This window comes from Sphaerulina musiva (assembly GCF_000320565.1).
Source record: "Sphaerulina musiva SO2202 unplaced genomic scaffold SEPMUscaffold_1, whole genome shotgun sequence".
Classification (NCBI taxonomy): domain Eukaryota; kingdom Fungi; phylum Ascomycota; class Dothideomycetes; order Mycosphaerellales; family Mycosphaerellaceae; genus Sphaerulina; species Sphaerulina musiva.
Genome location: NW_016017383.1, coordinates 5068835 through 5090926, shown reverse-complemented (window position 1 = coordinate 5090926; position 22092 = coordinate 5068835). Strand labels below are relative to the sequence as shown.

Below are 22092 nucleotides of genomic sequence, written 5' to 3'. Positions count from 1 at the left end.
TTGGACATCTATTCGCGTCGAAAAAAGAAATTCGTATTCATGGATAATGTCCTTAATCAAAGTACACCCCTCGTTCCCTCGTCAAGGTTCTGCCATAATGCTAGCACACCTTAATCAAAACTTCCCGACCCAGTCACCTACCAGCCAAATCTGGAATGAAATAAATGATGAATCCTCCGTCCATACCTTAATCATATATATCCGTTGCGCTGCCTAAATGCGGCATCATCATGCCTAGGTAAGGTACCCAGACAGACAAGAGACTTGTACAATCTTGTTGTCATTCTCTGCCGATAGAATCAATAAAATACCTAGGAGGTAGCATATCAATGTACTCTGCAGGAGTGGATCGGACTCAGGAGGTAGAGTTATTCCATGCACACCAATCACACTCGTGCTGTGAAAGCACATACATGTTCCTACCAGGTACCTTATTGTTTGTTGTTGTAGCCCGCGGCGCGACAGGCCCTCAAGGCTCAGGGTATGCTGTGACGAGGAAATAGCACAAACCTGCATTGTGCATGTAGGTACCATTCATTTTCTGATGACAATCGCGGAGAATCCAGAGATGGAGAACAATCACCATCTTCATCTCCAGCTCGTCTAATCAAGACTCTCATACCAAATGTATCTCATAGGAGTGGTTTAGGAGGTACAGGTAGGAGGTAGGTCGTGCATGAATGATGACGCGGGCATTGACGCGAACCCTGGAGCATACCAAAGTCTAGTACCTGTAGTTTGACTGTGAGCTGTATGTACAGACATCTCGCTCAACCAGCTACAGAAACACTCAGACACCTTTTACCTCTTTCTCCAAGCAAAGGCATCATCAACATGAAAGAAGTCGATCTCCTCATCCTCGGCGCAGGCTGGACCTCTTCCTTTCTCATTCCCCTACTCTCCCAAAACTCCATCTCCTTCGCAGCCACCACCCGAGATGGCCGTAAAGTCGCTCACCACTCCACTCTGAAATGGACCTTCAACCCCGACTCCTCTGACTCCTCCTCCTCCTTATCGTCAGAAAAGAGCCAATTCTCCTCTCTCCCCCCAGCAAAATCCGTCCTAATCACTTTCCCTCTAACCTCCACCTCCCAAACCTCCCTCCTCGTAACCGGCTACACCAAAGCCCACCACTCCTCCTCCTCCTCCTCCCCACCATCACAACCCCACTTCATCCAACTCGGCTCCACAGGAATCTGGCAAGGAATTCCTCAACCCTCCATCTGGACCACCCGCGCCTCGCCCTACGACACGTCGAACAAGCGCGCCCAAGCCGAAGACGAACTCCTCCGACTCGGCGGCAGCGTTCTCAATCTCGCAGGTTTGCACGGTGGCAAAGAGCGGAATCCGCGCAAATGGGTCAATCGAGTGGCTCCGCAAAAGGATGATGTACGAAATAAGAAATCTTTACATCTCGTGCATGGAGTGGATGTGGCGAGAGGCGTGCTGGCCGTGTTGGGGAAATGGGATCGTGCGAGGGGTCAGAGGTGGATGCTGACGGATGGCTTGGTCTATGATTGGTGGGAGTTGTTTGTGGGATGGGCGGATCAGGAAGAAGAGCAGAAGCAGCAGCAGCAGCAGCAGCAAGGAGAGACGAATGGGGAGGAGGAGGAGAGAGAGAAACAGCCAAGTAAACAGGCCAAATGGGTATCCGAATTAATGTGGGAGGAGAATGTATTGGCTTTGCCCAGAAGTATGGAAGTTCTCGGAAGATGTTACGACTCGAGAGATTTCTGGCATACCTTTGAGTTGGCGCCTCTCAAGGCGAGGGTGTGATGATGATGATGATGATGTTAAAGATGGATTATATATAATGAGCTTTGTACAGACAAAAGCATTCCTGCATACATGAACATGGAACTCACGACACCACTGGAACTGATTGATGATAGCAAGACAGCATCATGCTTCAAGAGAGACAACGTGAATAGTGAATAGCATTATCAAACACCTTGCTTTCGGATACTACAAATCCAACCCATCATAACTTGTGCCTTCCTTTGTCACCATACAACTCCAAGAGACACAGAGAATTCGGTCGCTCCATTATACACACACGTATATTAATCTACGACTCCTTACATCATCAAACCAGCGCCCAACAAGGTGCACATCATGACAACACCAGTGCAGAGGAAGGGTGCCATGCCGACTTCACCCATGATGAGCGAACTAGCGGCACCGGATGATGAAGCCGCGGCAGACGCAGTGGCGGTGACGCTTCCTGATCCGGGAGTAGCAGTACCAGTAGAGGCGCCACCAGCGTCTTGTGAACCAGGGCCAGAGAGACCTGGTCCTTTGCCTGCACCGCTCGTCATGTACTTCGCGGCTTCTTCTGGAATGGCTGGCAGATCCTGGCCAGTGAAGTCCTCAACTTCCCAGGTCTTGCTCTGAGATGGGCACTCTGACTTGGCAAGGTTGGACTGGTAGCCACCGTCACCAGATGGTGCAGGAGTCTTGCTGAATGCATCGGCGAGTGCGGTGAAGTCGTCGGTCTCCGAGACACTGTTGCCAGAAATCTTTACAAGACCGTACCCACTACCCTCCTCCGAGTACTCGTACACGAGACCGCCGGAGTAGACGCTGGTCATCTTGTCGCTATACAGAGCGGCGACTTCCTCAAACTTTCTCTGGTTGGTGATGCATCCGTATTCAGACAGGCTGCGACACATTAGCAAGTATTCGGCAAGTCTTCCGCAAAGTTTGCTTACAATAGTGGGATGCTGTAGTTGCCGTATTGCTCGACCTTTTGACTCCATCCAGATGTAGTGAAGGAAGATGGGTCACACCAAGAGTAGTCGTTGAATGCATAAAAGTCACTGCGCTGATCATCGGTTCCGCAATTCATGTACTGTGCCATGTCGTATCGGTTGCTTTCCACATCAGCAGCAGAATAACCAACAGGAATGGCACGGTAGCCCATGCTACCAATATATTGCTTCATGTCGCGAGTGACGGCCTTGATGTAAGGAGCGCAGTTGGTGTTGTTATCGGCATTGATAACCTCGTTTCCAGAGAAGAAAAGAAGAGTGTTGTCGTACTTGGCGAAAGCATCAATCGTGGCGAAAACTGATTGCAGGTACGTGGGGTTGTACGATGCTGCTGGCTTGTCTCGGTTGATCGAGTACTTTGGTGAGTTGACGTCCAAGGCGAGGTAGATGCCAGCATCTGCCAACGCGCTCATGCACGTGTCATGGTTTGCGGTGTTGTCAACAGTGTAAACACGAATGGTGTTGACACCCAACTTCTTGAACCTGTGATCACATGTCAGCAAGCCGCATGGGTACATAGCAACTTTGAAGAACGTACTCGGCAATATCTCTCTGGCAGGTGTCGGTGTCTGCAATTGGGTCCGTGGCTCCAGAAGAACCACCTGGCTGGTAGTCCACGCCACGAATGTAAAAGCGCTGGTCACCGGCGAAGAAGGCTGAATGGAGAGTCAGCTATTGTCTGTTGTGCAGGAGAGTCGAGTGGAATCCCACCATTGCCCTTCACGGTCACTGCTGGCAAGCTTCCAGAGCTGCTTTTTGACGCGCGAGCCACAAGCTTGTTTGGTGCACTGGCAGCGTTGGCCAGTGCGAACGAAGCCGCTGCGAGTGCAATGGCTCCCTTCATGGTGCGTGTAATGGTGGTGTGATTGGGGAGGTGGTGAGAAATATTCTTTCGAATGTCAAGAATGCGGTTCGTGTCGACGGTGGGTGGGTGGGTGTTGTTGGGAAGAGGAAACGGGAAACGAGTGGAAGAATGAGCCTCGAGAACGAGTGAGAGGCAAAAGGGAATTAGGTGAAAGGTGTAGTGGTGGGAAGGCTCTACGCTGCCAGAAAGAAGATGGCAGTCGTGATGCGACGTTGACGGTGAAGATGTAAGAACGAAGGATGGAGAACTGGCAGGAGCGAGCGTCTCCTATTCCGGGCCGCCAAGAGTCTTGCGTCGTGGCTTGTGTCATCTTCATCAAAACTCTCTTGCCCGCGACACGTGTAACAGCCAATGAGGACGGCTCCCCCAAACAAGGCGGATCATTGGCGCACCGCTAAGCACGATCGTCAACCACCCTAAAAGTCTTATCTCTCTTGGTAATTGCTTCGAGAAGACGGCATCAACGTTGTCGATACCTGTTGCTCGTGGTTCGACCGTGGTCAGCAGAGTGATGATAATACATACCCCGGTAATCGCGAGAACGGTGCACAAACATGGGGGCGGTGGTATTTCGAACAGTGACGGCGGCACTCGCGATATCATGACAGCTATACTACCTACCCCTGACGGCGATGCTCACCAGCGTTTGAGAGCGGATGATCGTGGCAGTGATTGCCACTCCACTTTCACGACCCTTTTTTTCCTCCGTATTATCTAAGCACTTCAGTTCCATTCTGCGTCAGCACGGCGACTCACTGGGCAGTAGTCTATGCCTCACCCATCTGTAGCATGCAAGTCGGTATTGCGACGGGACGTATCAAGTATGGTACAGACACGTGAAATGACTATTAATAGCAAGCGAGGACAGAAGTGTGGGTTCGTCATGTGCCATACCTAGTACATGTATACTTCATGGTGATCTTGAGAACGACCTTTGCTGCCCGTTCCCGATGATGCAAAAGAGCATGCAGTCCATGCCTCTACGTATCCATTCGTAAACTCCGCAAAACCCCTCGTGCCCAAGCCCTTCCCGTGTGCAGCTGGTAGTTCGTCGCGATGCATAACGCTCATGAGGGCCTCTTGCCCTGTAACCCTCCATTCCAAAAGTGAATCATTCATTATTCTCAAAACGTGCGCCAGTAGAATGATCATCAATCACAGCACCGTCGTGCGTTGTCCAATGCTCCTTCAGAGGATTGTCGAGGCGCTAGCTTGTCTGTGCTTAGACTTCCAGAACATGAGTTTCTTGAGCCGATGCTCCTTTTTCTTCTTCGGCGTCTGCGAAAGAATAGTTTCTGTTCCGGCTGTCGATGGCCTAGACACGTCGACTGCACTAGATTTGGCTCCAAACTGGCCTCCCATGAGCTGTGATAGGGACTGTATGCTGTTGCGTTTCCGCCGGCGGTTCTCGGCAGACTCGAGAGAGCCAGAGGTCAATGACGGAGTGCGGAATCCGCTCACGTCACGACGCGAAGAGTCCGCATGCACAGTACTGATCATGGTGGATCGCGAGCTGGTCAGGGAGGGCACATCGTCGACAGACATTCTGTGATCCTGGTGTGGTTCGCCGGTAGTGCATGAGCTCACCGTACGGTTGTCTGTCATGGAAGACGCAGAAGTCCCCACTCGCGAGGTGTCGAATGAGCTTTGGCGGCGTGCGAAGGCGGGTGAGGAAAATGCAGATGAGTGTAGAGTCTCAGGCGTGACCTCGCCATCGGGCCGGGCCAGTAGACCGGTCGGAACAGCCATGATGGTGGGTGCTTCACTGCTGTCAGAGGACTTGGTGAGCGAGTGGGCACGAATGTCGACGTTCTCCTCCTCCCACGGTCCCTGATCATCCACGACGGTTACCATATCAATGGGACTAGTTTCCTCCACAATAGTCTGATCCACGATGGAGCTGGCACGACGCTCAAGTATGGGCGTAGACAGGCGAGAGCTCGTGTGGGCGTATCTTGGTGGTTCCAGATCCCATTCTGATCGTTCAATTCCCAGCCCTTCATCCAGGCTGGTCTCGTTCGCAGCGCTGATAACGCTGGGAGCTTGATCGACGATCGAGACCCCCGTCGACCTCTCCTCGTCACCGGTAGACTGTGTACTGCCTGGGCGAATGTGTGCATCTTGAGTGTGTTCCTCCTCTTCATCGAACACTGCCAGTCCCTGCAGTGGCGGCGTCCCCACCCTGTTCATGTCGAACGCCATCAAGACGGGCGCACTGGCAGTACGGTTGTGCATCGGCTGATAATGGGCACCAGGTCCCATGAAGTCCTGAGTTCCACGATCGCTGTGGAGCATCTTTCGCGGCCTGTGCGGGCCAAACTGGGTAGGTGTCCGCGAGAAGCCCAAGGCATCGTCCAAGTCCAGCATCGCTCCGTCATCGCTGTCGCGGTTGCGGTCATTGCTCTGCTGGCTGTACAAGGGAATGTGAATGTCCAGCTGCGACTGCGGGATCACAGTAGGGTCCCGGACAATGTCTACGTCGCTGTCCATGTTGAAAACGGCATCCAGATTGGTCTCTGCGACGGATGAAGCAGGATACATTGGCTCACGAGGGGCGAACACCTCAGAGCGTGGCCTAGCTTTACGAACGATCTTGGAGACCGCCCACTCCTTGATCTTTCTCGTAGAGGATCGCCTGGTCGCGGCAGCTGCCTCTTCTTCAATATGCATATCGGTATCACCGCTCGTCTCTTGCAAGGAGAGAGCAGAGAGACGCGCGACGAGGTGTTCTGGCTCATTGGCATGTGCACCCATAGCAGGCTCACTTTTTCTGCGATCGAATCCCAGAGAGCGGCTTGCAGAGTGCTTCTTGACGGCGCGTCCGCGAGGCTTCACAGCAGATTCATCTCCTGCAAACGTAAGCGACTTTGGCAGTGCATCAGATGCGGTGGCCGGGCGATCCGCGTTGACGTTCGCCGTCCCATGCTTGAGCCACTCGCCCTCTCTTTCCACGCGCCTGCTAATTTCAATAGAGGTTTTCGGGAACGATTGCGGCTCATCCTCGATAGTGGTCTCCAGAGATATTGCGCGCGAACGAGAGGCAGGCGGACTCGGAGTAGTGAGGCTCAATACAGAAGATATGCTGTTATTGACAGAGTGGCCGCGGATAGTATTGAGCGAGCTTTCCGTCTCCGATGATATTGTCGACAGCGGCCTTGGAATGTACTCAACGTTCTCGGAAAAGCCTACCTGGCGGCGTGAAGGTGGACGTGCTGATGCAACATTCTCCAGGACGGGACCGAACGGATCGTCTGAGTCCAGGGTGCTTTGATCGACGAAGACTTGCGGCCTATCGTTCGAAAGTTCGAAAGGTGTGCTGGGAAGACTGCTGGACAAGCGTGGTTGTGGTTCAGCAGTTGCCAGCATGCTACTGAGGTCGTGGCTTGATATGGCCGCAGACCTCCGATGTCTGTGGCCACGGGGATTTGGAGGCATATCCAAGGCAGACGTTCGAGTCGGACTCGAGCTGATTGCGCTATTCATGCCCACGCCCCCTACGAGTTCGCTAACATTCCTTCTGTGTCGGGATGGAGGCGTAGCCATCGGTTCCATCGATTGAAGAGAAGATTGGTCACCCGACAGTCCGGTATGGTCGGAGGAATTGAAGCTGAAGCTGGGCAATTGTTGGGTCGCCGATCTCTTGTGGCTAGGTTCTGCTGTCAGTGGCCGAGCACCACCCATCATAGACAACGGCCGCCCATGCGCGCGCCTTGGCCCCGCGAAATCTGAGTGCTGCCCCGGTGGTGGAAGCCTGGGAAACGAAAAGTCTGGATTTGGGCGCATCTCAATCTTTGGCGCCACGGCCACCATTTCCGGCGTTGATAGCATGTTTCCCACGCTATGAGAGTATCTGTGCTGGCCAGACGCCGCAGTCTCGGACATCATCGCGGCGCTCGACAAAAAGGCTGCTTGGACGTTCACGCCCGCTAAGTCAATTGTACAATGAATGGTCACCCAGGAAGCCGAGCCCTCATCGAGCTTGCGCGGTCTGAATGCTGTCGATGGCGTGCGATAGCAATTCGAAGATGCGAGTACACTGACGAGTTTGTGATGGTAGCGGCGGCGGCGGCGGTGGTGGTGGTGGTTGCGGAGATGATTGGCTCGGCGATGTGAGGTTCGCGAGGATCGAATTGGCAAAGGGCCGATGCAAATATTATCTGGAGACAAGTCAGCACACAGGTTTGTCTCTTCCACTGAGCTCCACGCGGTAGCAGGGCGAGATGCAGGGCGAGGCATACAGATAGAAGGCTTTGCTCGCAGAGCAAAGTGCAGAGCAACAGGTACCCGACCGAGAACGAACGTATGATAAGCAGTAAAGGAGCGGACGGCAGCAATATGTGCACAGCAGGCGACAGCACACCGAGGGACGGTGGTGAGGATGCTGGCTGCTGGATATTGTGCCCGGTGGAGGATGCACTGATGGGCAGTGGTGGTGGTGGTGGGAGAAGGTGATGGTCGTGGCGGCGGCGGCGAAGGAGGAATGGCAGAGGATGGAGACGAACACGAGGCTTTCTGTTTTCGGCGAAACACTGGGCGCACAGACGGGACAGGCAGCCCCGATCCTGGATGCCTGCACCGACCAATCTCCCCGGTCCGCAGTCTGCAGTGGACGGGCTGCAGGTTCTTCGCAACGCCGTCGTTGTTGTACGGCGGCGGCGCACCACTGCAGTGGCGGGTGGTCCACTTGCACGTCGTCCACGTCCGGAGCCTACGCTACCACATGCTACTGCTGTAGTGATTGCGCGTGCTTATTGCGCATCCCACCCCCAATGCCCATCCCATGCCTCTAAATCTGGCGCTGGCACGTATTGGACTGCCACATACGAGACGCTAAGCAAGAGGCGCGATCATAAACCATGGCGGAAAGCAACAACCTTTCTTGGCTCGGGCCAGCAGGAGGTTACGACCAAAGTTCCTGCCGGCCGTGGGAGGGGCTGGAGGTGAGTGTGAGCCTGTGAGGTGCTGCACCCTATCTGGCCTCTGGCCCTCTGCCATCCGCCATCTGCCATCTGCCATCTGCCATCTGGCATCTGGCATCTGGCATCTGATGCTCTGCCTCTGTAGCCCAGCCCAGCCCAGCCCAGCTTCCATGTCGTGAGGCTGACTGCCGCTGCCGCTGACAAAATTACAAAATTGTCCGGCTTTGCGGCCACACCCACACGTTGCCCTGTGAACCTGCCCTGCGGCCTGCGGTGCTGTAAGCTGTTGCGTTGCACTCAGGTACCGTACGATTATTGCGTACGTGGATGACCACGTCCACGCTCACTACAGGTACGCTTGATGCCTTTGCCTTCCAATTCACGACTGTCCTCGCCCGGGACCGCCGCATCAGCTTCCGTCACCCGTTTCCGTTGTTGCGTCGTTTTTCCCCATGGCCCTTGGGCGCCTACGCCGCGCATGCCATTGGCCAGCCAGTGCTGCTTTATCTCCGTCGGACACTGGACACTCCTTGCGCGCAGCAGTGGGCGCAGTGGAGAAGCCCCCACCCCTCCTCGCCTCTCCTCACTGCCTGCCTACCTCCTACCTAGGTCTGTACCTAGGTAGATAGGTACATGTATATACCTTATTTGATGAACTCTACTATCGCTCTCTCTCCCCCTCTCCATGATGACTGTGTATCGTACGCATTCCTCTGCGCCTGTACCTCCTAGTCTCACCGCGCTCTATCGGCACGACTGCGAGCCTTCCCGCTCATCAAAGCTGCTTGTCGCCCGACACGTGGACGCTCTTCTGTGTTGCTGATCCTCCTTCCTCCTTGGCCACAGGACGAAACGCGCCGACAAAGGAAGGATCTACCGCAGAGGAGTGACTGCGGTAGGTACGGAGGTACCTCGCTACCTGACCTCTAGTCCTCTAGTCTCTACCTCCTCTCCTCCATTCGAACCCTGTCCGATGATCTGCGAATCTGCTGTGGCTGTACTGCAGGGGTACCGCCATGCATATGCAACGGCGCAGTTTAAACAGATGTACCTGATCATTGTATCGACCTCCTCAATGCTCCTCTACGCATCTCGAGCTCCTTGAGAAGGCCAGCATCATGAGTGATGTATATGCTTTATCGTTCGGGCCGTTTGCCGGCCGAGAAAGAGGCTGCTGGTCCCCCCCCCCCAAACCACCGTGCAGGGAGTCGTATGCACTCAGTCGAGGTCAAAACCGTCAAACGCCATACGGACACACTAGGCGATCAGGGTCTCACTATGGCGACACTGTGAGTTTGGATGCGTCCATTCATTATTAGGTTCATTCGCCGGCAACAAGTCTGCTGCAACAGTGCACGACATGAAGCCGCGAACCTCCATCTAGAGATGTACAGGTGGATGCTGAAAGATCCGAGCTGCTCTACGCATCAACGCCTGTGCTCAAGCCGCGAAACGTGTCAAGCTAGGTACATGTATATCTGGGAGAGGACAAAAAAGACGCGTAGGTATAGGTGGAGGTAGGTATGAATCAGCTCATCCATCTCCTGCAGACACCCGGCTCGGAGTGAGAATGACTCGCTCACATCCGCCGCAGCTCTCCGCAATTGAGAAGACACCGAGTTCCGGAGGCCTGGGAATTCAACGCTGAGACAGCGGTTAGAGGCCTCTGTAAGTTGCGCAAGAAAGACTCCTTCGTGGCTGCGCGACAAAACAGATGTGCAGCTCCTGTGGCTGCAGCCCAGCGTGCGGATTCCAAGTCAAGAACGACAGCTCAGTCGTACGATCCGCTCGCTCGGTTGTATTCCGTATCTCATAGCGGTCAACAAGTTACGCATGATAATGACATGGCTAACCTCTCCACGGCTCAATATCACAGTGGACGATTTGATCCAACGAAAGACTTCATCGCGCGACAGATGGTCACTCGTGACGAGACAATGGAACCTCTGACAGGGTTTTCCTTGAATCGCTGCGCTGCGTGAAATTCTCCAATGCGGGTTGTCACAACAGCAGCCATGGAGCATCCTGTGCGCCTCCTCCAACCAAGAGCCTCCCGGCCGTGTGGAGCACCGGAGAAGAATGCAGCAGGCATCACAGCAAACCAAAAGTCGCATTCGGTCGACATGAGCTACCTTGGGGTTTCCTGGTGAGTAGAAAGAGGAGAAACTCCTCGACAGAAGAAGGCGCTGCCGATGTCCCGTCTCATAGCACAGTATGGGAACCAACAGTAAGGTAGGTACCTTACGGTACCATCAAGCCATTCCATTTGGGTATTTCTACGTTACAACCCTTTCAACGTGAGAACGGCAGACAAAGCCATCACGCCACAATTAGTCTATGGCTACTTGTGCACCACATATCTGTACCCGGGCAGGTGTACTATGTGTCGCGAAACGTTCACGCCGTGCCTGTTCCGCTGAACATTGCTCGTGTTGACTATGGGTACATTGTACCTTACCTCACCTTAGGTACCTTAGGTTGTAATTGATAAACCAAGCTCGTCAACTCTGTCTGAGGAACTCCGGACACAGTAATACATAAGCTACCTTATTATTCATAGGTAGGTACCTAGGTAGTACTATATTACACGCCTCCACCTCCCGGGCATATGCTGTTGTGTACTACCTGCTAGATCAAGCATGCCGACCTATGTACTTCCTAGCACCTACATGTAGCCAGGTGGTGCACTGCACTGCACTCTATCCATAATTTCATAATATTAGTTAAATGGCCTCAACACCGAAACCCAAAGGTCCGCCTCTACATACTATATTAGGTATATGTATATTCTTCTAGAGGCTGGATAGAGCTCCTAACCTACTAGGTACATGTACCTCGAAAACCAAAATACCTACCCTCCTCCTCGTCTGGCGACTATATCGTGACGGTAGTACAGGTGCATAGGTAGGTAGCTGCTATAGATGCGATGTAATGTGTGATACGGCTGGACCGGCACAAGCCATGTCAGGTATATAACTACAGGTACGTACATGTCCGTAGGTAGACCGACAGAGATGAGTTACTTTCGGGCTCCATCAGATTCTACATACCTAGGTACTGTAGGTAGGTAGAATCAGAATTTCATAATTTCATCTCTCTTCTGGATTAGTTAATAAGATCCAATTTTTTTTTCTATTGCTTATTATTCTAATCAGTATCTTATATATCTGATATAATCGAAATTTAAGTCAGAAAGGTTGGTTGGTTGGTTGGTCAGGAAGTCGGAGTTCGTTCTGCTTGTGACAATCGAAGCCTCTTGTCACTTGTGGCTCCCGCCCAATCTTGAAGAAACTGGGCGAGGGCTTCAAAAAGTCTTTCTCCCTGCAGTGAGTACATGGCACAGACAAAAGTGTGGGAGGCAGTATAGTATGAGCAGTCATCAAGAAACATCAATTGTCGACGAGTCCGCTTTCTCAAACTCTCATCTCATTACAGTCGGGTAGGCTTGTGTGAGCCCGGGTATCTATTTTGCACAGGCGTTTATCTTCTTTCGCCTGTTCACTTGGAGGCACATGCCAACGCCCTCTCCTCCCCGTGAACGCTAAAAACATGCATGATTCCAATCGCCAGTGTGATACTTCTTACAGTCGCGTCCATAACCTACGACATGTCGAAATCTCCCACAGCATTGCGAGAATTCCTCATAATCGTCTTGATCTTGTGCTCAACCTCGTCCCAATCATTGGTGTCGAGCTTCGTCGGCTCAACACCAAAGTGCTTGCAAATGGCCATCAAGCCCTGCCAGCTCTTGCGATCGTGAACGAAGGTCAGGGCAGCTCCAGTGCGACCAAAACGACCCGTGCGCCCGATACGATGCAGATATGTCTCATAGTCAGGCTGCCCGTCGACCGTCTCCGGAATGTCGTAGTTGACCACCATGGTCACGGTGGAAACGTCAATGCCACGAGCCAAAACATTGGTTGCAATCAGGACCTTGGCCTCGCCTTCACGAAATTTCCTAAATGTGTCGTCTCGCTCGGCCCCTTCCTTTGCACCAGTCAGAGAAGCCACGTTGTGGCCCTCGGCGACCATTCTGCGCTCAATCTCAACAGCCGTGTCTCGACGCTTCACGAAAATGACCGAGGATCCGATCGTCATCAATCCGTAAAACTTGATCAGAGCTGCGTACTTCTCTTCGTCATTCTGGCAGTCCAGGTACATCTGCTTGATGCCTTTCACAGAGAGTTCTTCCACCTGCAGAGTAATCATGTTGGATTTGGGTGCGAACTGCTCCGCAAAGGCGAGAACCTCGGGCGGGAAGGTGGCCGAGAAGAGCACGATCTGAGTGGTCTTTGGCAGTTGCTGCTTGACGCGCTTGCATTGGTCGCCCATCCCTTGCATGTCCAACATGTTGTCTGCTTCATCCAGAGTGAGAATCTTGATCTGTCGCGAATCGAGAAGTCGACGCTTCAGCATATCCATGACGGTTCCCGGTGTGCCGACAACGACCTGTCCATCCACCTGTAGGTTGCGCTTGGCGGGGTCTGGCACAGCCTCGAAAACTTTCAAGCCCTTCTCCTCCAACATAGCGCCCATAAGTAATGCCACGCCAGCAATCTGCTTGGCTAGCTCACGGGTGGGAGCGAGTACCAGTGCTTGTGGCTTATTCGAACTGGGGTCGATACGCTGAAGTATGTTCAATACGAAGGCTGCAGTCTTGCCGGTACCAGACTGCGACTGTCCGATGAAGTTCGAGGCAGGCTCCTTGAGCAGGAGAGGAAGAGCGCGCTCCTGGATCTTGGAGGGCTTAACGAAGTTCATGATAGCGAGACTGCGCTCTAACTCCGGTCTCCTGTCATGTTTTTAGTACCCATATCATCCTCGCGAGCGCCGAACGCACTTACAAGTTCAGCTCATCGAACGTCTTGACCGAGTACAGTGGGTTGTTTGGATCCTCTTGTAAATCCGCCAACTTCACATTGACATCGAACTCGGGCTCATCGAGACCTTTGGCGCCATTAAGCCAGCCGGTAGCGCCATCAGTCTGCGATTTCTCCAAGCCGCTCTTCTTTGCTTCCTCACTGCCTGCCTTCTTGTCAGTTCCTGCGGTGGTCGCGGTCGAGTCGTCCTCGTCGGACCACTTAAATCCAGGACCGGCGGGCGAGAAAGCGGCGGCACCAGGATTTGGCTTCGTACCATTGCTTGGCTTATCGTCTTTGAGGTTCAGTCCGTCGAGTTTGACTGCGTCGGGCTCGGTGGTGGACGACATGGTGTCGTGTGGTAGGGGTGGGTGGACGCGTGCAAATGGCCGAGTTGTGACCAGGCGGTCGTGATGATGTCTGGGGTGAGGCGAGGCGGTAGTGGTTGCGAGTGCGTTCTCGTCGGACAATGAACGACAGGAGGTACCTGTAGGTATGTGTGGTGGATGGATGTGCTTGGCAGAACTTTGGAGCTCGAATCGTCGACAATTGAATGAGCTCACAAAGCCCGCTTCCAGAAGCAACAAGAGACAAGGAGATCGCGGCCCGACGCGCATGGATGGCGGGGCAGCCACGAGTCGGTTGGTCTTGGCACTGCGAGCGAGTACGACGTACGAGTGACTGCGCCTTGATATGCTGCTGACTCCCACTATTGTACTTTTACTGACGGAATGATTTGGTGATGACAGACCGGCTGCAAGACAAGTCACCATGACCGAAGTAGAGATCGCGCCGAGCTTTGGTGCGGAACTGAAGGATGGCTTCAAGCCCGTTAATGCGTGGGTCGCCGGCGGCATCGCCTGGCTCAGCGACATTGAGCAGTTCTACCGCGAGCGGCACGCCATTGAGAAGGAATACAGCCAAAAGTTGAATGCCCTGGCCAAGAAATACTACGAGAAGAAATCTCGCAAGACGAGCAGCCTGAGCGTGGGCGACACTCCCACCGCGACTCCGGGCTCGTTGGAGAGTGCGTCGATGACCACGTGGACCGTCCAGCTCACCACCCTCGAGAGCCGAGCTGCGGAGCACGAACGCTTTGCGAATGCCTTGGTCGGACAAGTCGCCGAACCACTGAAGCATCTGGCGGCCAAGTACGAGGACCTGCGCAAGTCCCACGCAGATTACGCGGCCAAGCTGGAGAAGGAACGAGATGGCAGCTATGGGGACTTGAAGAAGATCAAAAGCAAATATGACAGTGTCTGTCAGGAGGTCGAGAACAAGCGGAAGAAGACGGAGAGCGGTTTTGATCATGGCAAGCAGAAGGCGCAGGCGGCTTTCCAGCAACAGCAGGCCGAGATGCGAAACATGAAGAACACATACTTGATCGCAATCAATGTTACGAACAAGCAGAAGGAGCGGTACTACCATGATTATGTTCCTGATCTTCTCGATGTAAGAAGCCTTGCTCTCCCTGTCACTTCCGATTGAGTTGGAGCACGGCTTGCTAACGTGATGTACTGCAACAGTCGCTACAGTCGCTTTCTGAAGCTCGAACTTCAGCATTGAATGGAATTTGGTTGAATGCTGCTTCTCTAGAAACCCAGGCAATGAAGAACTCGACACAAGTGCTCGACCATTTGTCTGCAGAGATACCGCGAAACAACCCCCTTTTGGACAGCATGATGTTCGTGCGACACAACGCCGGTCAGTGGCAAGATCCGCCTGACTTCGGATTTGAGCCCGCGCCCGTCTGGTTAGACGACGATGTCATGGCTTCAGATCCCATGAGTAAGACTTTCTTGATGAATATCCTGTCCAAGTCGAAATCATCGTTAAGCGAGCTAAGACGAGAGTGCGATGCAAAAAGAAAGGAGGTGGAGGGCGCGAAGCGTGTCAGGCAAGCCATCCGCGAGGGCAAAGACAAGCGGGATGAGGTGGAAGTCGTGCGAGCACAATTTCATCAACAAGAACTGCTACACGAAGCGGAACGAAAGCGAGTAACGGCAGAAGTGGAGGTCAGTACGATCACATCTGCAGTTGGTGATATCTCAGTCGGAGCTCGCAACCACAGGTTCAAGAATCAGACGTACAAGATACCCACAAGCTGTGATCTATGCGGCGATCGACTATGGGGCCTCAACGCCAAAGGAATGAGCTGCGAAGACTGCGGCTACACATGTCACACCAAATGCGAGTTAAAAGTGCCTGCAGATTGTCCTGGTGAGCTCAACAAGGAACAAAAGAAGTCTGCGAAGGCTTCTCGACAAGCAGCAGCGCAAGCAGCACAGGCCGCGCCACCTCCTGCGACGAGTAATGGAGAGGGTGCGCACGACCACAATGGTCTCCAACGGAGCGATACCATCGGCTCGATGAATACGCTCAGCTCGGGCTACGCAGCGAGCGCCACTCGCAGCGTCTCAGGCATGACAATCCGATCTTCGGCAGAAGAATCGTCAATCACAGCCCCCACGAGTCACAAAGTCTCCTCTTCAACAGGTAGCGCCAGCAGACATCGTGTGATGGCACCTCCTCCCGCCGCATACATCAAACCCGGCGATGAAAATGGCTCGGGCGCGATTCAAAAAGGCAGAATGCTGTATGCCTACCAGCCCAGCGGCGGAGGGGACGGTGAGATATCCATTTCCGAGGGCGAAGAGTTCACTCTCGTCGAACCTGACGATGGATCTGGTTGGATCAAGATCAAGCCTCATGCATTCGGATCCGAACCCGGCCTTGTGCCCGCTTCTTATGCTGAGATGTTCCCCTCCTCGCATGAAGAAGAGACGACATTACGACCCACCAGTGTGGCTGCATCCCATCACAGCGCTACAGGATCTGTGACCGGAGGGAGTGATGATGGCGGTCGGAAGAAGAAACAAGGACCTGCTGTTGCGCCCAGAAGGAGAGGTGGAGGGAGTACTTCTGCTGCTGCTGCGAATAAGAAACATGTGGAAGCGCTGTATACATATCAAGCTTCGGGGCCGGGGGAGGTGGACATGGAGGAAGGGGAGAAGATGGTTCTTGTGAAAGCAGACGAGGGGGATGGGTGGTGCGAGGTCGAGAGTCGAGCTGGGAGGGGTATTGTACCTGCTACTTGGGTCAAGGAGGTCTGAGTACCTACCACTGGGAGTATCATATATGGTAGGTACGTGCAGTCATTCGATGCACTGCCAGCGACCCTCTTGCAGCTTGATTTTTGGTTTTTGATTTTTGATTTACTTGCTTGCTACAAGGTGCAAGCTGTGCATAGCGGTGGTAGCGGTGGTAACGATGATAGCGGTGTCATGTAGAATCAAAACGAGAAACGATAGATGATTTATCCTGTTCTTTTTGATTTTCTTCTTCTTCTTCTTCTTCTTCTTCTTCTTCTTCTTCTTCTTCTTCTTCTGCTCTCCCGCTCTACCTCCTGGGTACTTAAAAGTAAAAAGTACCTCCTACCAAATATCTTATTCCGATCTGATCGCTACATGTATACCTTATGTAGGAGGTACCTCGATATCAGGTAGGAGGTAGACACCTGTAAGGTAGTACCTGTACTTACCGCCGATTACTAAGTAATCATGTACCTACCTCATAGAAATCAGGCTGATTTGCGCTTCGCTCCCACTCGTCGCCAGCTCCGACTGGCTGTACCGACTTTTTGATCCCTCCAACAAGAACCTTTTCTCAAGAGGCGCGAAAGGCCCTTCCCTTTCAGCCCCAGGTTGGGTACTCCTTCCATCAGCCAATGAATGCGCACAGGGCTACTAGACTACGTATGTACCTACAGGTACCTGACCCTGTACCTTTCTACCACGAGCACTGCTGACGGCCATCATCACGAGGACCGACCACACACTACTCGGTACTAGAAGGTAAGGTATGAGCCAGCCGGCCGGTTGACCGGTCTGTGAGGTTTGCCCTGTGGATGGAAGGATTCTATCACACCGCTCTCGTGGCAAATCGGCTACCAAAATTCTTTCTTTGTAAAAGTTGGTAGACTGGGCTGGAGATGCTTTGATTCATTGGTTTGACTGGTGGAGGTCATATTGTGTGAATCAATGAATGTACCTCTGGGCTATGTATGAGTCTTCGCGGGACCAGATGGGGGAAAGGCCTTAGTCACAGGTACCTTTATTACCTCAGGTACCTTACTGTACACGTATTGCCGGGAGGTTGAAAAGAAGAAAAGATGCCCTGGTCCTGCTGCGCTTCTTTGGAAAGTTTCGGGAGCGTATGAGGTACCGGTAACCAACCAAAAAGATCGTATGTAGTGTGGGTAGGTAGGAGGTAGGTGGCGTGTGCATACACGAAAGAGTCGAAAGTTCTGTGATCAAGTCGTTAGGTTGTCACGTTGATCGTTGACGTGTGTGCTGGGTGATAGGCATGTAAGCTGAAAACACCCAATCGGAAAAGTGCAATGGACAGAATATTGCGTCTTGCGTCAGAGGTCCTGCATGGATTAACCGGAGCTAGAAGCCTTGCTGGAGCGTCACCAAGGGAAGGAGCAGCAAAGTCAGCTTTGGACTGCACTGCACTGCACTTATACGCATCATTCCGCCTGCTCGGTTTGCGAAGATGATACTAGCAATATGGCCCTACCTCCTACAGTGACATGCTTTGGCGTGATGAATACGTAATTGTACGACAGTGAGAGCTTGCTCTCGAAAGTGGTATGGGAGGGTGTGGTACCGCAGGCGGGTATTGGTAGCTGTCAGAGAAAAAAGCCACTTTTTCTCGCAGCAGCTAGAGAATACAGGACCTGCGTATATGGCGTGGCCGCTGTCTGCAGCCTGCACCATCGGAACTGGGTAGAGGGCGGCCATGTTTGTGTGTAGGTACCTCCTAGCTACAGTAGACTACTACAGTAGTACTGTATGACTGTGAGATGGAGGAAGCCTGATACCTCTGACCATCTAGAACACTAAGACCTGGGAGGTTGGGCAGGCGACTCGCCGCGCTCTCTATTATTATTATTGTGTAGATTCACGCACCCTGGCCATGCCATGCCATGCACCAGACAACTGAAACACTGAAACACCGAGCAACAGTCTCACATCGTCCTCCGAAGAGGGCTTCTGCGGCTCTTTCGCATCCCTTCCATGGCTCTCTGGCGGGCGGGCATTGTTGCATTTGGCGGAGGCACGGGTCTCCTCTTCGGAGAGTTAATCGAGCCCAAGAGGAGGTGGTGGTGGTAGTGGTGGTAGTGGTGGGTGGTGGGTGTTGGCATCAGTGCACAGTGCGCGAGCCGGACAGGTCGAGCACGCAGCGCACGCACCAGCAGATGGCAGATGGGAGCGCTAGAGGGAAAGGGAACGAGGGAAGCGAGGGCGGGTTCGGTGATTGGTGCTGTCTGCAGGCGTGGGCGGGCCTTGGGGGCTAGAATCGCTAGATTTCCCACGCTGCCATGCCCCCTCGGCCAATCACGAGCCCGCAAGCGCTGTCTCTCCTTTGTCTTTTGCAGTGCCTTGGCCTTTCCTCTCTCTCTCGCCGCCGACTCTACCTGACTCTCTCTGTACTTCCCTTCCCGCCTCTCTCCATCGCTCTCTTTCTCTCACACACACTTCCCCATCTCAGGCTCACTGCTACTTACTCCTCCTCCTCCTCATCGTCCTCCTTCTCATCATCACTCCTTCCTTGACCGCTTCGTTGTCTACCTTACTGCGCAGCACTTGCATCTTTCGCTCGCATCTACCGTTATTGCTTTCGACCTCGCCGGCCGCAGACGACAATCCAGCAGAGCGCCTTCGTCGCTGTTCGCCCCTAATCTCCATCCATCCAGTCCGTCGCCGCACCCACCCACGCACGCACGCACGCGCCTTCGCACCGCACCGCACGTACACACCCATTTCGACCTGGTGACGATCACGCCTGCCACTGGTCACCACCTACACAGGTCGTCCCACCCTCGGTATACCACTCGACGACGCGAGCGTCTGCCTTTCTGCGCTGCTTCATCAACCACACTTGCATCCCGACCCGACGACCAATCGACGTCAGGACGACAAGACAACAAAGAACCTCTCGGACTCACTTCATCTTTCGGCGGCAATCTACGACAAAGACTCTGCATTGTCGCGGCAGCTGGCACTGGCATCTCGAAAGAACGCTATTTCTTTGTAATCTCATAATTTGTACCTCACAACGACCCCGTGGCCTTTGATACAGAGCGACCTAATCTTGGGACTTCGACGGCACGACGGCAAACCTTCCAGCAATTGTCTAATCATCTGTCATCAAAAGCGCTTCTGCTCGGTTCGCTGCAACTTTCATCACCGACGACCCACAGCTCTACCATCCACACCTACCCACACCCACACCTACCCACCCACGCACACTCACACACCAACGGCCTTTAACGACTTTCGACTTTCTACGCACGTACGCACTACAGGACTTTTCCCATCTGCACAATGAGCATTGGCACAGGCGGCATTGCTCAAATGACTTACAATAACAACAACAACAACGGCTTCCCTGCCAGCGGTCTTGGCCTTCCCGGTTCCGGCTTCAGTGGTGCTCGGGGCCAGCGCCAGAACACCAAGCGGTTGAGCGTAGCACTCCCGCCCAGGGTTGCCCCCATCAGTGAGAACTCGATCGATAGTCCAACTCCACGCACCAGCCGCTCTCACCTGCTCGCAGGTCTTCGCACTCAGCCCAAGACCCATGCCGTCCCAGCTTCCGCTCCTTACCATCAGACTCAGCATTCCATGTCGGGCGCCAACTCTGCTCAGTGGGCAGACCAGAGCTACAATGGATATGGCCAGCAAATGCCAGCGACTGCTTCTGCAACCGGCTTTGACGCGTCGTCTCAGTACGCCAAGACTGCTGGTCGTCAGATGTATTCTCTCCCGGAGCAAGTCTTGGCTCCGCCCACCATGTACGAGCAGGAAGATGTCGACCCTGACGTCCTCCAACAGATGCAGATGCACAGTCTGTATCTGGCTCAGCGCCAGCAGCAGTTGCAGCAGCAACTTGCCAACATCACGGCTGCCACTCAGGGCATGTCCTTGAACGGCATGGGTTCTTTCCACCAGGCTCACATGACTCCTCAGCAGCAGCAGCAGCAAGCCTACTACGCTCAGCAACAGCAACAACAGCAGCAGCTTCAGCAGCTTCAGCAACAGATGCAGCAGCAGCAACAGATGCAGTCTCCCATCGAGGTACCAGGTCAACCTGGCGTCTACCTCGTCTACAACCCAGCCATTCAAGGCTACTCATACGTGGTCGACCAGTCTGTACAACAGCAAGCTCAAACACAAGCTCAGCAAGCTCAACAGGTGTCTCCCATTCAGCAGGCCCAGAACAACCACCAGCTCTCTCACGCACGGTACGAGTCGCCCATGCAAGGCTTCCATGCCACCCCACCGGCCACCGAGCGTTCGTCGCCCGCCAATGGTCGGTCCTTCACGCCTCCCAAGAAGGCACCGTCGCCACCCTCGATCCTGGACCATGTCGAGCCCCTACCACCGCCGTCTGCGACAGCTTTCCGACGCGGTCATAAGAAGGCTTCTTCTTTGGCAATTTCTGCATCTGGCAACGTGAATGAAGGTCCCAAGACTGCCAGTGCCGCAACTTTCGGCTCTCAGCGCAGTGCTTACCCACCAACGCCGATGACTGGCACATTTGGTCCTGGTGCTGCACGCGCGGGCGAGCACCCCATTCGACAGCCACGCGGCCCACCTGCCATTGAAGAGTTGGCTGCTGCTCCCACCAGCAAGCACGAAGGAAGCAAGAACTTTGCAACCCGTCAGCGTCGTCGCGCTCTTGACAGCCTGATGAAGGCGGGACACGAGCGTCGTGCGGTGTCACGATCATCTGGAGGAAGCCCAGTCAGCGAGTCTGACTTTGACTTTGACCAGACCGACGATGGCTCTCGTGGTAGCCGAAAGATGTCTCCGATCGGCTCTGAGATGCAACAGAAACGTGGTAGCCAGCACTCGTCAGACGGCTACTTTGGCTTGAGTTCCGCTTCGAGCAGCGAGGGTGAAGATGCCGGCGCGTTCAAGCAACCCCCCACTCCGGCCACGCCAGTCGATGGCGGCAATCGTAAGAAGATGATGTTTGGTGTTCTCAACGCTGCGGAGAAGCGCAAGAGCCACTTTGTTTGAGTACGGAATGATGGTCGGTGCTGCTACCGACTATTGGATGCGACGGAGTTTATGCTTACGACTGTTGGATTGGCTATGTAGAGGGACATTTGGAGAGGATGAACGATCGAATTTCCGGTGCAGATCTCCAGCACGCTTCGCTGTGCGCTTGCGTGGCTGAGAGACTGCCTTGTGCATATCAACCAAACATTACTGGGTGAGCATATGAGTATGCTCCTAACGACCGATTACGATACTCGAGATCATCCACACACACACATATACACACGCACACACAAACACACACGCACACACACCCACACACTCGTTTTGCAAGGGGATGGAACGGATGGCGCTTTTGCTTCGATGCTTGCTTGTCTCCCTGCGTCCTTGCCTGTGAAAGGTTTTTAGATGGCGCCACGGGTGGCTTGCAACAACTAGTTGTTCGATTCTTTCGACATCATGCCACGTGAAGAGCAGGCAGGTGGCGATGGGGATATGGGAAGGATATAGCTACTGGACAGTAGCTGAGCTTTAGCATAACAGCAAAATGGAATGAAATACCTGTATTTTTGGTGTGAATCTCTCTCTCTCTCTCTCTCTCTCTCT

At 53.6% G+C, this 22092-nt stretch overlaps 8 protein-coding genes across 8 annotated transcripts; 5 read left to right on the top strand and 3 right to left on the bottom strand.

The window, feature by feature from the left end:
- Window positions 1–834: 834 nt before the first annotated feature.
- On the top strand, window positions 835–1776 carry SEPMUDRAFT_32810 (uncharacterized protein; the record flags this gene model as incomplete). Its single annotated transcript, XM_016908509.1, has 1 exon — window positions 835–1776. The coding sequence occupies one exon, from the start codon at window positions 835–837 to the stop codon at window positions 1774–1776; it is 942 nt and encodes a 313-aa protein (XP_016766144.1).
- On the bottom strand, window positions 1051–3833 carry SEPMUDRAFT_146897 (glycoside hydrolase family 72 protein). The gene is made up of 4 exons (XM_016903946.1): window positions 3483–3833; window positions 3310–3427; window positions 2712–3254; window positions 1051–2661 (listed from the first exon to the last, which is right to left on the bottom strand). Exons 1-4 carry the CDS (start codon window positions 3613–3615, stop codon window positions 2079–2081), a joined length of 1377 nt encoding a protein of 458 aa, XP_016766143.1. The 5' UTR covers window positions 3616–3833; the 3' UTR covers window positions 1051–2078.
- Window positions 3834–4498: 665 nt separating this feature from the next.
- On the bottom strand, window positions 4499–8094 carry SEPMUDRAFT_75511 (uncharacterized protein). Its single transcript, XM_016910107.1, has 2 exons — window positions 7875–8094; window positions 4499–7793 (listed from the first exon to the last, which is right to left on the bottom strand). The coding sequence occupies exon 2, from the start codon at window positions 7519–7521 to the stop codon at window positions 4825–4827; it is 2697 nt and encodes an 898-aa protein (XP_016766142.1). The 5' UTR covers window positions 7522–7793; window positions 7875–8094; the 3' UTR covers window positions 4499–4824.
- Window positions 8095–8202: 108 nt separating this feature from the next.
- SEPMUDRAFT_105190 (uncharacterized protein) lies at window positions 8203–9164 on the top strand (the record flags this gene model as incomplete). Its single annotated transcript, XM_016900568.1, has 3 exons — window positions 8203–8576; window positions 8706–8833; window positions 8908–9164. The coding sequence occupies 3 exons, from the start codon at window positions 8203–8205 to the stop codon at window positions 9162–9164; spliced, it is 759 nt and encodes a 252-aa protein (XP_016766141.1).
- Window positions 9165–9833: 669 nt separating this feature from the next.
- Window positions 9834–10537, top strand: SEPMUDRAFT_113988 (uncharacterized protein; the record flags this gene model as incomplete). The annotated part of the gene is made up of 2 exons (XM_016901065.1): window positions 9834–9844; window positions 10150–10537. The coding sequence occupies 2 exons, from the start codon at window positions 9834–9836 to the stop codon at window positions 10535–10537; spliced, it is 399 nt and encodes a 132-aa protein (XP_016766140.1).
- Window positions 10538–11936: 1399 nt separating this feature from the next.
- SEPMUDRAFT_78915 (DEAD-domain-containing protein) lies at window positions 11937–13951 on the bottom strand. Its single transcript, XM_016910207.1, has 2 exons — window positions 13400–13951; window positions 11937–13347 (listed from the first exon to the last, which is right to left on the bottom strand). Exons 1-2 carry the CDS (start codon window positions 13762–13764, stop codon window positions 12156–12158), a joined length of 1557 nt encoding a protein of 518 aa, XP_016766139.1. The 5' UTR covers window positions 13765–13951; the 3' UTR covers window positions 11937–12155.
- Window positions 13952–14128: 177 nt separating this feature from the next.
- Window positions 14129–16723, top strand: SEPMUDRAFT_146896 (FCH-domain-containing protein). Its single transcript, XM_016903945.1, has 2 exons — window positions 14129–14866; window positions 14941–16723. Exons 1-2 carry the CDS (start codon window positions 14186–14188, stop codon window positions 16525–16527), a joined length of 2268 nt encoding a protein of 755 aa, XP_016766138.1. The 5' UTR covers window positions 14129–14185; the 3' UTR covers window positions 16528–16723.
- Window positions 16724–18949: 2226 nt separating this feature from the next.
- On the top strand, window positions 18950–22044 carry SEPMUDRAFT_146895 (uncharacterized protein). The gene has a single exon (XM_016903944.1). The coding sequence runs from the start codon at window positions 19807–19809 to the stop codon at window positions 21502–21504; it is 1698 nt and encodes a 565-aa protein (XP_016766137.1). The 5' UTR covers window positions 18950–19806; the 3' UTR covers window positions 21505–22044.
- The last annotated feature ends 48 nt before the right edge of the window (window positions 22045–22092 follow it).